The sequence below is a fragment of the Genypterus blacodes genome, unplaced genomic scaffold, assembly GCF_046128005.1.
Source record: "Genypterus blacodes isolate CSIRO-AG114 ecotype Tasmania unplaced genomic scaffold, CSIRO-AGI_Gbla_v1 ptg000332l_1, whole genome shotgun sequence".
In the NCBI taxonomy this organism is placed as follows: domain Eukaryota; kingdom Metazoa; phylum Chordata; class Actinopteri; order Ophidiiformes; family Ophidiidae; genus Genypterus; species Genypterus blacodes.
In genome coordinates this window covers 242501-255567 of record NW_027467117.1, presented here as the reverse complement: position 1 = coordinate 255567, position 13067 = coordinate 242501, and the positions used below count along the sequence as shown (strand labels likewise).

At 48.4% G+C, this 13067-nt stretch overlaps 1 protein-coding gene across 1 annotated transcript in view; it reads right to left on the bottom strand.

Annotated features, from left to right (window-relative positions):
- LOC142988488 (copine-8-like) overlaps positions 1 to 13067 on the bottom strand; it is a 38216-nt gene that overhangs the window by 4349 nt on the left and 20800 nt on the right. Inside the window, exons 6-16 of the mRNA XM_076137677.1 lie at positions 10774 to 10850; positions 8826 to 8889; positions 7899 to 8002; positions 6984 to 7088; positions 6402 to 6443; positions 5010 to 5085; positions 4406 to 4462; positions 3690 to 3751; positions 3402 to 3448; positions 2555 to 2736; positions 375 to 502 (exon numbers count right to left, since the gene is read on the bottom strand). Coding sequence (XP_075993792.1) covers positions 375 to 502; positions 2555 to 2736; positions 3402 to 3448; positions 3690 to 3751; positions 4406 to 4462; positions 5010 to 5085; positions 6402 to 6443; positions 6984 to 7088; positions 7899 to 8002; positions 8826 to 8889; positions 10774 to 10850 — 944 coding nt within the window. The remainder of the gene's footprint in view (positions 1 to 374; positions 503 to 2554; positions 2737 to 3401; positions 3449 to 3689; positions 3752 to 4405; positions 4463 to 5009; positions 5086 to 6401; positions 6444 to 6983; positions 7089 to 7898; positions 8003 to 8825; positions 8890 to 10773; positions 10851 to 13067) is intronic.

The following is a 13067-nucleotide window of genomic DNA, read 5'->3' as shown; positions in this document are numbered from 1 at the left end:
TTTGCCCCTGAAGGCAGCACATCACTCAGCGCTCACACACCGCTTACAGGGGATAAAAACAAAAACAAAGGAACGATCATTGCACCTGTTCCAGCCTCCACAGTCAGTATTGATTGGGAGCAGGTGGTGGAGCTCTGAGAACGTCTCCATCACGTCTCCATCACGCTAGCGGCGGCTCGGATACACGGCTGGAATTTCGCCCGATGCTTTTGATCTGGAGAAGGCTCAGCAGGAGAGGAGTCTCTACTGCAGCACTGGACATTTCAAGGTGAAGAGTTGTGTGTGTGTGTGTGTGTGTGTGTGTGTGTGTGCGTGTGTGCAAGTGTGTGTGTGTGTGTGTGGGGAGTCCCAGGCAGTGATTATAGGGGGCCTACCTGGCCACGTGGTTAATAACAGGGGAGAAGTGTGTGGGTCCGTACAGACGCACAGACTTGAGGCTCTGGTAATACGCCTCCATCACGCCCTCGATGCCGCTGCAGTACGGGTTCTGAGGATTACCGTTCTGCAGAGAGAGAGACAGAGAGAGAGAGACAGAGAGACAGAGAGACACTTTAAAGACTACTTAATTCGGTCCTAACTTAAACACGTCTCACAAACAAAGATCTGTTTCCAACACAGAAGGTGTCAGTTTGTCTGAAGTGAACTGTTAAAGAACATAGAACATCTCAAACTGAAAATGAGCTCATCTCCACCAGGTAGAGCTGCAGATTGGGGTTAGATGTGTCTTAACACGATGAGCCAAGTGATAAGAGTCACACACACCTTTGACAGCCTTATAGCAGTGTTATCTAAGTGGAGGAAACAACAAGGACATCTTGTGTACGAATGGAAGTGAGAATCACACACACACACTGTAATGCATCAGCACATATTAAAACTTAAATGATGTCATCTGATATCCAGCTGCTGTGTCGCTGGAAGGTAAAATGAAAATGAATCCAGCAGAATCATGAAGGAGGGAATCTTGTGTCATAAAGTCTGAGGTTGAGGTTTTTGTTTTCATCAGACACATTTAGCTCCAAATAGCAGAATAACATGATTACATGAGGATGATCAAAGTTTCCTCCTCCTCCTCCTCTTCCTCAGGCGGGAACAACAACCCTGTCCAGCGTCCCGCTCAGCCTGCAGAGCCGCAGCTTCCTCTTACTAAACATCACAGATATTTTAAGGAAATGTTATTCTTCTGTTATTGCATTCTGGTGCAGAACACCCAGAGGTCAGACGTTCCACATTTTAATCTCTTCATGAAGAATAGAAGCCTGCAAACCCCGGCTGGTAAAATCTGATTTGTCTGATAGATGTTAGCAGACGGGAGTGTGTGATGAGCGTCTTCGTCTCTGCAGCTCCTCCCCCGGCTTTACAACTTCACTTATTCTATTTAAATGTTTTACCAAAGTCTTTTTTTTTTCGCCTCCCCAGCTCTCATTTGTTTAAAGTTTATATCTGGATGAGTGAGTTTGTGCTACAAAAAGTAAGAGAAGCAGCGCGGCGTAGAAGCTAACAGCCTTTCTGTGAGAGGCCCATATGTTTTGGGATTCCTAATTATCTCAGTGAGGAACCATCTTGTCTCCCTCTGCTTGGTTACGCTTCAGCATGAGGAGCACAGAGACTCTTTGCTTTGTAAATGGAGCTTGTGTAATGATGTTGGTCGCTCTTTCCCCGCTGTGGCAGCAGCTGAAGCCCTCCGCTCCTCTAAAAGCTGACTCAGTTCAAACTTTAATGTTAGATTAATGCATATGCGCCTTGTCTCAGGGTCTGCTGCCTCTGGGGGGAGGCTGTTACTCAACGCTGAGCAGCTGTAATGGCTGCCAACGCCTCGGGGAGAACATCTGGGTGTGACGGGGTCGAAAACAGAGAGGATTGTGGGAAATTGAGGAGCGGTCAGGGCGTCAGAGTGCAGAGGATGCAGAGGAAGGATCAGCCAATCCATCGCTCCTGCTACAACGCTGCCATCCCTCAAGAAAGCAGACAGGAAGCTCAGACAGGTTTGTGTGTTTTGTCCCTGAGGAGCCAGCGCACTGTGAGCTGAGAGGAACATCAGGAGGGAAACCAAAGTCTGTGCAGTTGCTCGAGCAAAAAGGTTTGTTTTTCTGAATCTTTGTCATTCTTTTACTCTCTGGAGCTTCATTCAAGCATGTTTTGTTTGTTCCAAAACCTTCCAGAACACAGAAGCTCCAGCAGGAGGTCCAGACGGCAGCGTGGAGGTGCAGAGGAGCTCTCAGACTTTTATAAGCTCTTATTTGTTTTGTAGCCATTAAATAATAAAGAATCTGTGCCATGGAAATGTTTCTCCCTCCATGTTCACTTTTATTTATTGATTTCTTGTCATCATCTGCCTGTTAGCGGAGGAAGAAGATACAGAACCAGCCTGCTGCTCTCTCTCTCTCCCCCACTGGAGCACAAAGCAGTGGCCCACTTACATTTTAGGCTTTTCAGGTCACTTTATATAACTTAAGTGTGTTTTCTTGTTTGTTTATTTGGCATCAGTTTGATTAATGTTACTGGGACTGTGTCTGTGTGTGTGTGTGTGTGTGTGTGTGTGGCGGCTCCTCACCAGGGCGAACTCGTGAGAGACGCGTCCATCGGGGGGAAGCTTGGCGCCGAAGCCGAGCGCGGGGAACATCTTGTCACTGTCGTAGTCCTGGATGATCTCGCCGACGGCCCGCAGAGCCATGGCGTAGTCGTTCAGCTGGTAGGGGCTCATGTAGTGGAGCGAGGTGGGCTGGGACGGGTTTCCTGCCACGACCCCCCCAAAAGGTTCAACACAACAAAGACACACAGGTCAGCGTCAAACCACACACACACACACACACACACACACGTAATCGTCCAAAAACAGTTATGATGAGGTATGATGGAGTAATTGTGTGTTGTTGAAACTTTGTGTTCCAGTCTGACTTGAGTCAGGAGCAGCAGCTGATCCTCTCTCTCCACAGAGCCATAATGTGATCACAGGCAGAATGTCTCAATTATCTGAGTCCCGTTCAAACGAGGGAATGCAGTAAATTGAGTTTGCATTATGAAAGCCTCGACAACATAACAACGCCTCTGAATCACATTACTCTGATTTTAATTACTGCGCTCCGTCTCATCGGAGAGGATAAGTAAACGCTGTCATCGATGAATGAACCCGAGCTTTAACACCGCGGCTTCATCAACTTCAGACTTCAGGGCGGCAAAGTGTGAACTGATGAATGGTAGAGTGACGATAAAAAAACTTCAAAACAGAAAAAAGTCAGAAGCTCCGAGCAACAAGAAGCAATATGAGCCAACACACTGCTGTCCTGCTGTGTGTGTGCGTGAGTGTGTGTGTGTGTGTGTGTGTGGCTGCTCATTAGAATCTAAAGGTAAGACTTGTAAGATGTAATTAACAGGAGCCGAGTCGGGCTGAACTCACTCACCATTCGATGCTGTGAAATCAATCGCCACTGTGAAATTTATTTGAGTCCTACAAGGCAAAAAAAAAAAAAACAGAGAGAAGAAATCAGGTAAGACGAGACGACGAGCAGCAATCAGGCTTGATTACAGCTCAGCACATTAACAAGCATAAGGCAGGCGTCGCTCACCAGCAGCTGTCTGTCTCACCAGCAGCTGTCTGTCTCACCACGCTGCAGCAGAGCAGCCACGCACACACACACACGTCTGCTCAACCCTGCTGCAGCACCACTGTGCACACTGACTGGACTTACCCGCCTCTGATGTAGTCCAGGAAGGAGAGCTCAGTGTCCACCAGGCAGGACAACAGCGTGACCTGCCAGGTCAGACAGATTTAAGGATTCAGACCAAGAATCAGCAGCAGTCAGTCAGTCAGTCAGTCAGTCAGTCAGCGTGTTTACATGGAAACTTTGTGAATACGCCACAATCAAATCACAATCAGCATAAGAAGTGATAGAGCGAGCGAGCTGCATGCACAAGGTCCTGATCCCTGCAGGTCCCAGCTTCATTAGTGCCACACACACACACGCGCACACACACACACACACACACACACACACACACACACACACACACACACACACACTCTCAGGCAGGGACACTAAATCACAAACCTCTCCAACATGCATGTTAATTGTCCTTCACACTGCATCTGTAAGCGTTCAGGTTCAGGCTTTAATGGGCCTGGTGTGTGTAAAGATGCTTAGGTTACCATTATTCTGTGAAAGATGCAACTTTGTGCTTATTAAGAATGGATGGCAGCTTAAATGCTCCTCAGTGTTCAGTCGTTGCAGCTGCTGCTACATTATTGAACAGAGCTCCAGAGGTTTGCTAACCTAGTTAAGAGTCGACTCATCACCTGGAGTAACATCAACGTGCACACACACACACACACACACACACACACACACACAGCTCCATTAGATAACCAGATGTGGTGTGAACACTCTTAGCAGGTTTGCTGACTCACCGTTCCTGAGTTTTGATACTTTTTCTTCTTCTTGCCTTTCTTCTTTGGATTAAGCACCTGTGAAGGAAACAAGAGAGTGAATCCCACCTTGTTGTGTTTCCTGTTTCCAGTGTGTGAGGCTGGAGACACGGCACAGGCCGGCCAGTGGAGCCAGAAGCAGGTGCCAATCATCGAGCGTGGGAGAGAGATTCAACTGCTGCACCCAATTAACCTCCAGAAGAGTTTGAGACATGAACACAGGCAGAGGAACGCTGAGTGTGGGCGAGCCAGAGCCATGTGTGTGTGTGTGACTAACAGAGAGATTTGAGAATATAACCATTATCAATTCCCCCACAGCTTCTAAATCAGGGACAGAACTTTTTGAAAATGTGTCTTTGTGAGAGTTGAGTTACACCAACAGCAACATGTGAAGAGCTGAAGGGGTTAATGTGGGAGGAGGGAGGAGAGCTCAAGGATTCGGACTGGGCTCCAACACGTGCTTCATGTATGCATGTGTGTGTGTGTGCGCGTGTGTGTGTGTGTGTGTGTGTGTGTGTGTGTGTGCGTGTGTGTGCGTGTGTGTGCGTGTGTGTGCGTTTGCAAGCAGGCGTGTGAAGAACATCACCTCATAGATGTGAAACTGTGATTGGCTCCTGGACATTTCTCTGTAGCTGGTGCTGAACTCGCCAATAAAGTCGTGACTGTGAAAACATAAACACACGGTCACACACAGTCACACACACACACTCGCCTCCCTCTGAGAGTGGATCCCAGTCACACAGGAGCTGCTTGAAGACGTTCACTCTGACTCCATCTGCATCTTCTGTCATAAAGAAGAAGATGCATCCTATAGGAGGAGGAGACATCAAAGATCACTAACGAGCTGCCTGGTAACCACGGGAGCCGTCATAGCAACCGTCTCATAATGATATGGAGACAATCAGCACATTTTCAATCTACGACAGGAACTAATGAGGGGCTCGGGGCAAAAACGCCACGAGAGAGATCAAGAAAAAACGCTGAGGAGGCAAAATCTGCTCCTGATGACGCGAGAGGGCCAAACAGGAAACACCTCTCACCCTGCTGCAGCTATCTGTCCAAGGCTGTTCAAGCTGCATTAATATTTCATGTTGCATATTAAAGGCGCAGGGAGGGAGGGGGGGGGTAGGATCTTCAAACGCGGGCCGATGGGTGACAGCAAGCGGCGAGCGGCGCTGACGGTGAAGAATGAGAGAGCAGAGAGACGAGGATCCTCCAGTTTGACTCGCAGCCACGGAGTCTAAACACATTTGTCTCCTCGCTCACATTCGCCTTTTATCAGAGTCACTTTGTTTGTGTAGCAGCATGTTCGCTCTGAACCAGGAGGAGAAGAAGAACACACAGATCTGATCCCACCACGTCTGAGTGGAAACCTTATGGATGAGAGCCGCCTCGTCTCTATCTAAACCTCACCAAAGGAATCAGGCTCAGAGTCAGGATCCCTCCAGCGTCGGCGTGTGTCGAGTGTGTTTACTTGTAAGGAAATTAAATAAAGCTTTCTATACCAGGGTCAGAATTTATCAATCAACCCCTTGGGCAGAGTCTGCATGCAACACAGACAAACATCATTATGTTTTTGTGGGAGAGGTAATTACAGCACATATGTTCTCAGCCTCAGGTCTGATACATGTGAGCATGGAATACAGTATAGATATAAGAAGAGAGAGAGGGGGAGGAGAGGGAGAGAGAGAGAGACAGAGGGAGAGGGGGGGAGGGAGGGGGGGAGGAGAGGGAGAGAGAGAGAGAGACAGAGGGAGAGGGGGGGGAGAGAGGGGGGAGAGGGAGAGAGAGAGAGAGACAGAGGGAGAGGGGGGGAGAGAGAGGGGGGAGAGGGAGGGGGGGAGAGAGAGAGAGAGGGGGGGTAAGAGAGGGGGGAGAGAAAGAGAGGGAGAGTGTGTACATTACACACGCAGCATAAGAACACACAGTGAACAGTGTGTATCATCATTAGTGTGACAGATGAATCATGTCCTCTCACCCTCCGTCTCTGTCCCAGTCGTACACCTCCACCTTAATGCTCCTGTAGGGGGAGAGGGAGGGAGGGAGGCAGGGAAGGAAGGAAGGAGGGAGGGAAGGAGGGATGGAGGCAGGGAAGGAAGGAGGGAAGGAGGGAGGAAGGGAGGAAGGGAATCCCATTAAAAATCCAATTATCTCCCCTTCTTCAGGCTCTTTCTCCCCTACAGAGCAGCAGGTCAGCGTGTAAAGGTGAGCCAACACGGTCACACTGTAAAGAGTTAATAAAGACTCCAGTAAACACGGCTGAGATTTAAGAGATTGCACAGGAAATCAATTCATGTCAAAGCTTCTTAAAGAGTCAGGGCCGTAGAATCGTTCATCATTAATAAAGAGACGATGCTTCATTAAACTGATCGCTCCTGCTTGAGATCAATCAGCTGATCAATAGGTGGCTTTGGAGTCAGATGGAACAATAAGCACTAACAGGGTTTATCATCGTCTGTGTGTGATTGATCTTGTTTTAAAGCACCTTTGACCTTTGACCCCTGCTCTTGCCCTGTGTGTGTGTGTGTGTGAGGTGAAGAGCTGATTGTGCGTCTCTCACCTGTCATAGTCTCCGTTGCACAGCGCCCTCACAGGGATCTTAAACGCCTGCCACACCGGATCCAGCGTGTTCTTCACCACCTCTGTCTTGTGGCAGATGGTGTACCTGCCACACACACACACACACACACACACACACACACACACACACACACACACACCTCAAGCTGATCAGAGGTGACAAACCGGACTGAAAGCGTTCCAAAGGCCTCTAAAGTGAGGCGGAGGGGACTTTGATCAAACGAGTGCCGCAGTTCAAATATCTGCTTCCTGCTCTTTTCCTCCCTAGTGTGAGTGTGTGTGTGTGTGTGTGTGTGTGTGTGTGTGTGTCTCTTTGTGTCCTGCGGCCTGAACATTTACACGGCTTCAGTAAATAAGGCAGCTGCACAGAAAGAGAACGTGTTAAGTGGCGAGATGTTTGTTGAGGTCCGCTTGAATAAAAAACGTCCGCGGGGCAAAGTAACTGCGACCTCAGCACACACACACACACACACACACACACACACACACACACACACACACATCTCACTCCATCTCCCTCTGCCTTTCTTCCCTCTGCTCCACTTAGTGTCCTCTTGTCATCTCTTCTTCCTCTCCCTGTTCCTCTGCCCGTCCCTGCTGATGGCCTCAGTCTCATACAGTATGGCGCTCTGAGTGTAATGGAGGCGTGTTATGTAACGACACACAGGCAGTTTATCCTTATATCCTCTGTGTGAGAGCTTTTTAGAGCGTGAACAATCGTGCTCAGTGTCCATACGCATTACAGCCATCTTTATCCACTGCCTGTGTGTGTGTGCGTGTGTGTGTGTGTGCGTGTGTGTGTGTGTGTAATGCAGGAATCAAGGCGGTGACTTTATCTGAATCAACAAACGCATCGGTACGACGACGACCACGGGGAAGCGGCCTGTCAACTTACGATCCGTCTTCATTACTGCGATAAAACACGAGGAAAGGATCCGATTTGCCGAAGAAGTCCTTCTTATCCAGCTTGTTCCCACAGAACTGCAGCATCACCGACTCCTGAAGGGAAGAGGAGGAGCGGACACACACACACACAGATGTTAGAGAGGAACACTGATGGAGGACACACACACACACACACACACACACACACAGACACACTTTGATGCAAGCGGGCCTCAAACTTTTCAAACAAACTATGACCTCGTCGACTAGCCATTAAGAGACCGAAGTTACTGTTACTATGACGACGTAGTGTGTACAAGGGAAGAGCCCGGCTATTTGGATTTTATTTCCATAGATTTGATTTTACCACCAAGTTAGGTTATGATGATTGAATCAAGAGACATCTCTGTTTACAGAATAAGCCACGCCCACTCTACATGGTAAGGAATATCAACATTTATAGATTAAGAAACACTTTTGTACAGTTTGGGATTTTTTTTTTTTTTTTTTTTTTTTTTTTAAATGGTGCAAAGCTGCCAAATTTGGATTATTTGACTTAATGTTGAAAAATGTCATGAAACAAACATAATGAGGTTCTTCACTGGATCATGTGTGTGTGTGTGTGTGTGTGTTCCTGCTGACAGCCCAACAAACCAAAGCACATTTGTTCTATAGGGAATCTTGTGAATAATAATAATAATTTCCACTCATTCTGTTTCTCAGAGGATATTTCCAGAACCATCAAGCATCATCAGCTAACAGGAGTGAGGCCTGTCCAGCAGTTTGAGCCCCTCCAGTGCTGTGTGTGTGTGTGTGTGTGTGTGTGCCAGTCTGAACCTGATCCCCTCTCACTTCTCCCTCACTCATACACCTGTGAAGCTGTACTCCTGCTCCTCACAGGACAGATCCACACACACAGAACCAAACGCTGTCTTACCCTGCAGTTGCTCAGCTCCTCTGCTCTCACTATGACGATGCCACATTTCTTCCCTGGAATTCCACTAGAAAGGAGAGAAAAAAGCCACAGCACAACGACACAAGAGGCTTTAATTAGTACGTGCATGGCAGGGAGGACGGCGCTCTGAATACCAACCCAGAGAAAAACCTGTCCGGGGGGAAATAATGCCCTCATCAGCTGCGTGAGCGCTCATGAGCAACCTGTGGCACACAGCAGAGGCCTGCACCGCCGCCACAATGTGGGGAATCCAGCAGAGAATTTAATGAGTAAGAGGAATCGTCAGCTCTCTGCTGTGAACAACAATGGAAGGAAACCGCCGCTCTGCAATGATCAATTATGAAAATCTGATGCACATATAAGACTGAAACGTGGTGCTGAGGAAGAGTTTAAGCCTCCACACGCGGGATAAAGCCTTTTATTCTTTCACTCTTATTACTTATCTGTGATTATCTCAGCAGGGAAACGATGCTGAAGAGCTTCATCGACCCCTCACATGCTTCTTCTACTGGACACAGTCTGTAAGTGGGGTTCAGGTTCAGGTTCTGGTTGGACTAACACACAGATATGTTGAGTGGTTCGGCCCGGCCTAGATTCTGTGGCTGCACTGTGAATTGAACCGAAGCTGAACCAGGAAATCTGTAAAAAGAGCTTTCAAATAATGTTCCCACATTCTGTGACATTTTCTGCTGTGGCGTTTGTTTACATCCCGAGCCGCTGACGCAGACGATTCGGGCCAATAAAGCCAAGGGAGCCCCGCCACTAAAAATAGATCCAGTGAAAGCGGCGGACCCCAGGCCGGATCCAGAGAGAGGGGAGGACACGCAGAGATAATTTCATTTGGATAAGTAGTGAGGAGTGATGGCAGAGAGCACAATGAGACATGTGGAGAGAGAGAGCGACTGAAGCCAAGGCTTTGAATCTCCGCCTGTCACCTGAGACACAGGGAGGGGGGGGAGGGAGGGAGGGAGGGAGGGGGGGAGGGTCTTTGATACACGGGGAGGCATTCACAGAAATTAATTCGCAGTGAGAGCAGGGGAGCCGCTTGGCAACAGCAGAAAGAGAAAGAGAGAGAGAGGGAGAGAGAGAGAGAGAGAGAGAGAGAGAGAGAGAGAGAGGGAGAGAGAGAGAGAGAGGGGGGGAGAGAGAGAGAGAGAGAGAGAGAGAGAGAGAGAGAGAGAGAGGGGCAGAGACACAGAGGGAGAGAGAGGGAAGGAGTGAGAGTGAGTTGGAGAGAGAGAGAGAGAGAGAGAGAGAGAGAGAGAGAGATCTAAAGAGTGAATGAGTCCTGGCTGAGGTGATTACATAACTGGACCGGCACATTCTTATATCATCTATGTTATGTGTTCTTCAGCACCATTCAAGCTGCACACACACACACACACACACACACACACACACACACACACACACACACACACACACACACACACACACCCACACACACACACACTAAGCCATCTGTTTTCTGTTTTTCTTTCACCAATTTGAGTAAATGTTGACATGTTTACATTCAGTCAGCAGCTGTCAGTCAGATCATCATATTGTAGTGTATATTTAATGCTTTCAGACCGGCCAATCAGAGCACCTGATCTCAAGTTGGAGCAGCCAATCAAAGGAGGAGGAGATCCAGCATTGACTCAGCTGTAAAGGTACCTGACTGAGTGAACTTCCTCCTCTCAGCCTGTTTACCTCCTCATCATGTTTACAGTCTCTGCTGCCTTTCCTCCTCCTGTTTGTTTACCTTCACCTTTTTGCTCCGTTTCACTTTGAGGACCAACTGTGGAAATCTGCCTTAAAGAAATAAATCTCACTCTGATTTTCAATTCATCCAGCTGAAAGGAGCAGAATCCAAAATCAGACCAGGAGGCAAAACTCCTCCATGTGTGTGTGTGTGTGTGTGTGTATGTGTGTGTGTGTGTGTACTTACATCAAAGGTTTCTCCAGGCGGCTTCCCAGGGAGCCGACTATCTCACCCAGCGTGCAAAAAGCCTGACCCAGGAAGTCCTGCATGTATGGAAATCACAAACACACACACACACACACACACACGCATGCAGGGTAAATGTTTACACAAACATAAAGGACTTCATAATGAGGTAAACACTCGTTAAGCTTCATTTGTCAACATCTGAACTGAGTAAAAATCCGTTCAACACCCAGAGGCAGCCAATAAGATCAGTGTAGGAGGAGCTTGGGGCAGCATCTTGGGGAGGCGGAGCTATGGGGCAGCAGGAAAATCAAACAGCAAGGAATAAAGAATCAGTGTGAGACGATCAAGAGCCTATTGTTCACACGGTGATCCTGAGTCCAAGACCAGCAGATCGTCTCTGTGTGTGTGTGTGTGTGTGTGTGTGTGTGTGTAAAGGATGAGCCGTGTTGAGTCCGGCGGGCAGGAAGCTGCTCCAAAGATCTATTTGCCGGTGCTGAGCTAAATTTCTCCCCAGGCCACGGTCTCGCATCAAAAGAGACAAAAGCTTCAGAGGCTTCTTCTCCAGAAACGAGGCTCATGTAGCTAAGCTGTAGCTAAGTTACTCTCTTACTAAAGGAGTTAGCTACACGAAGACGCTCCTGAGAAACAATACAGAGAGCTACAAAGTGCTCTTCCTCTTGATGTGATGATCTCTTCTTCTGTAGATCTGGACGGCCCAGTTTCTTCCCAGGACACTAAACCCAAAACAACGCTGCAGATTTAGTGGAACGAGCGGGAACAGTGATGCATGCTGGGATGTGCTCAGCAGTACCAAAGCACTGCAGCAGTTCTGACTCCTCATAGACTCCGCCTCCCAGAATCCAAGAAGATGCGTTTCCTCTCCTCTTCCTCTTTGTTTCCCTAAGCGTCCAATAAAGGTGGAAACGCCTTAAAAGTGACGGATGAATAATGAGCGAGGGGAAAGTTGGCAGAAGAGAGACGGCGAGTCGTCCCTTCAAAGCCACATAACGAGGGAACGCCGAGCCAGTTAAACTCAATTGTTCCCTGAAGGCACGGACGCGGTTCACGCTGCTAATCGTCGACTTCACGATAAAGGATAATGACTTTAAAATGACAACGGCGATTGCGAGCAGGATGCGGCGCTTATTTTGTTTTGCAGAGGAATAATTGAGGATAAAATAAAGAAGTGTGTGTGTGTGTGTGTGTGTGTGTGTGTGTGTGTGTGTGTGTGCGCGCAAGGCCGTGACAAGCGGCTGTCAGGTTGGAAGATGGGACATACTACATTTCAGAAAAAGGCGATCCACAGAACTTAATTAGCCGTCAGAGCACATCTTCCCCCGCAGCCGAGCGGATCTCTGCTCCAGGTACGTCAGCCATATGGCGCCGGAAAGAAAACATCTGCAGGGACGCGAGGGAAGGAGGGAGGCCCCGGCACAGCGGCGGCCATGAGAGATACTGTACATGTTTGCGTTTCCTCCTCCTGGTTATTTATAGCCTGGACGTGCGTGGACAGAGGATCAGATCCCTGCGTGCAAGGATCTCCAATCGCCCACGTCCAAGGCGACGACAGGACGCATCCAAGCGTCCTCGGCCTTCACGCTGCCAGTGAGTCACCGCGCTCGCAATTGCTCAGCACTCTCAGTCCGAAGCCCAGGGGCATGATGGGAGGGAGGCAGAGGAGAGGAGAGGAGCGGCTGATGAGGAGGCATGAGAGGCGGGAGGGAGGTGGGGGGGCCGCCCCCGAGTGGAGATGGAGCTTTTGGAGACAAACATCAAACCAGGGGCGACCAAATGTGAAGAAATGAATGGAGGCAGAGGAAGAGGACGAGGACGAGGAAGAGCCTCAGCTGAAGATGATTGGAAACGATATGTGGAAAAGAGCAGAGACAGAAAGAAGAAGAAGAAGAAGAAGAAATCCACCCAGGAGTGTGTTTACTGTTCTCTTTCATATGAATGTGTGTGTTTGTGTGTGTTTGTATGTGTGAGTTCAGATCTCTGATGTTTCTTATCTCATTACTCAGTCTTCTTATCTCATTATTGCTTATTAATCAAACACGGCGCTCTGTGGACTCGTCTCCTCTCCTCTGACAGCTTAATGCTCTATTTGCCTACTTTACTTTACTTTAGACTGCAGCTGGTAATTAATCACAAAGCTTCTTTATCTGTGGGGCTCAGCCTCCAAACATCACAGGGAGAAGGAAACTCAAACTTCCTGGGTAAAGTAGGACAATGAATCAAAGTCTCACAAATATAGAAACTATACACCTAACCACATAAGAACACCGACGTGA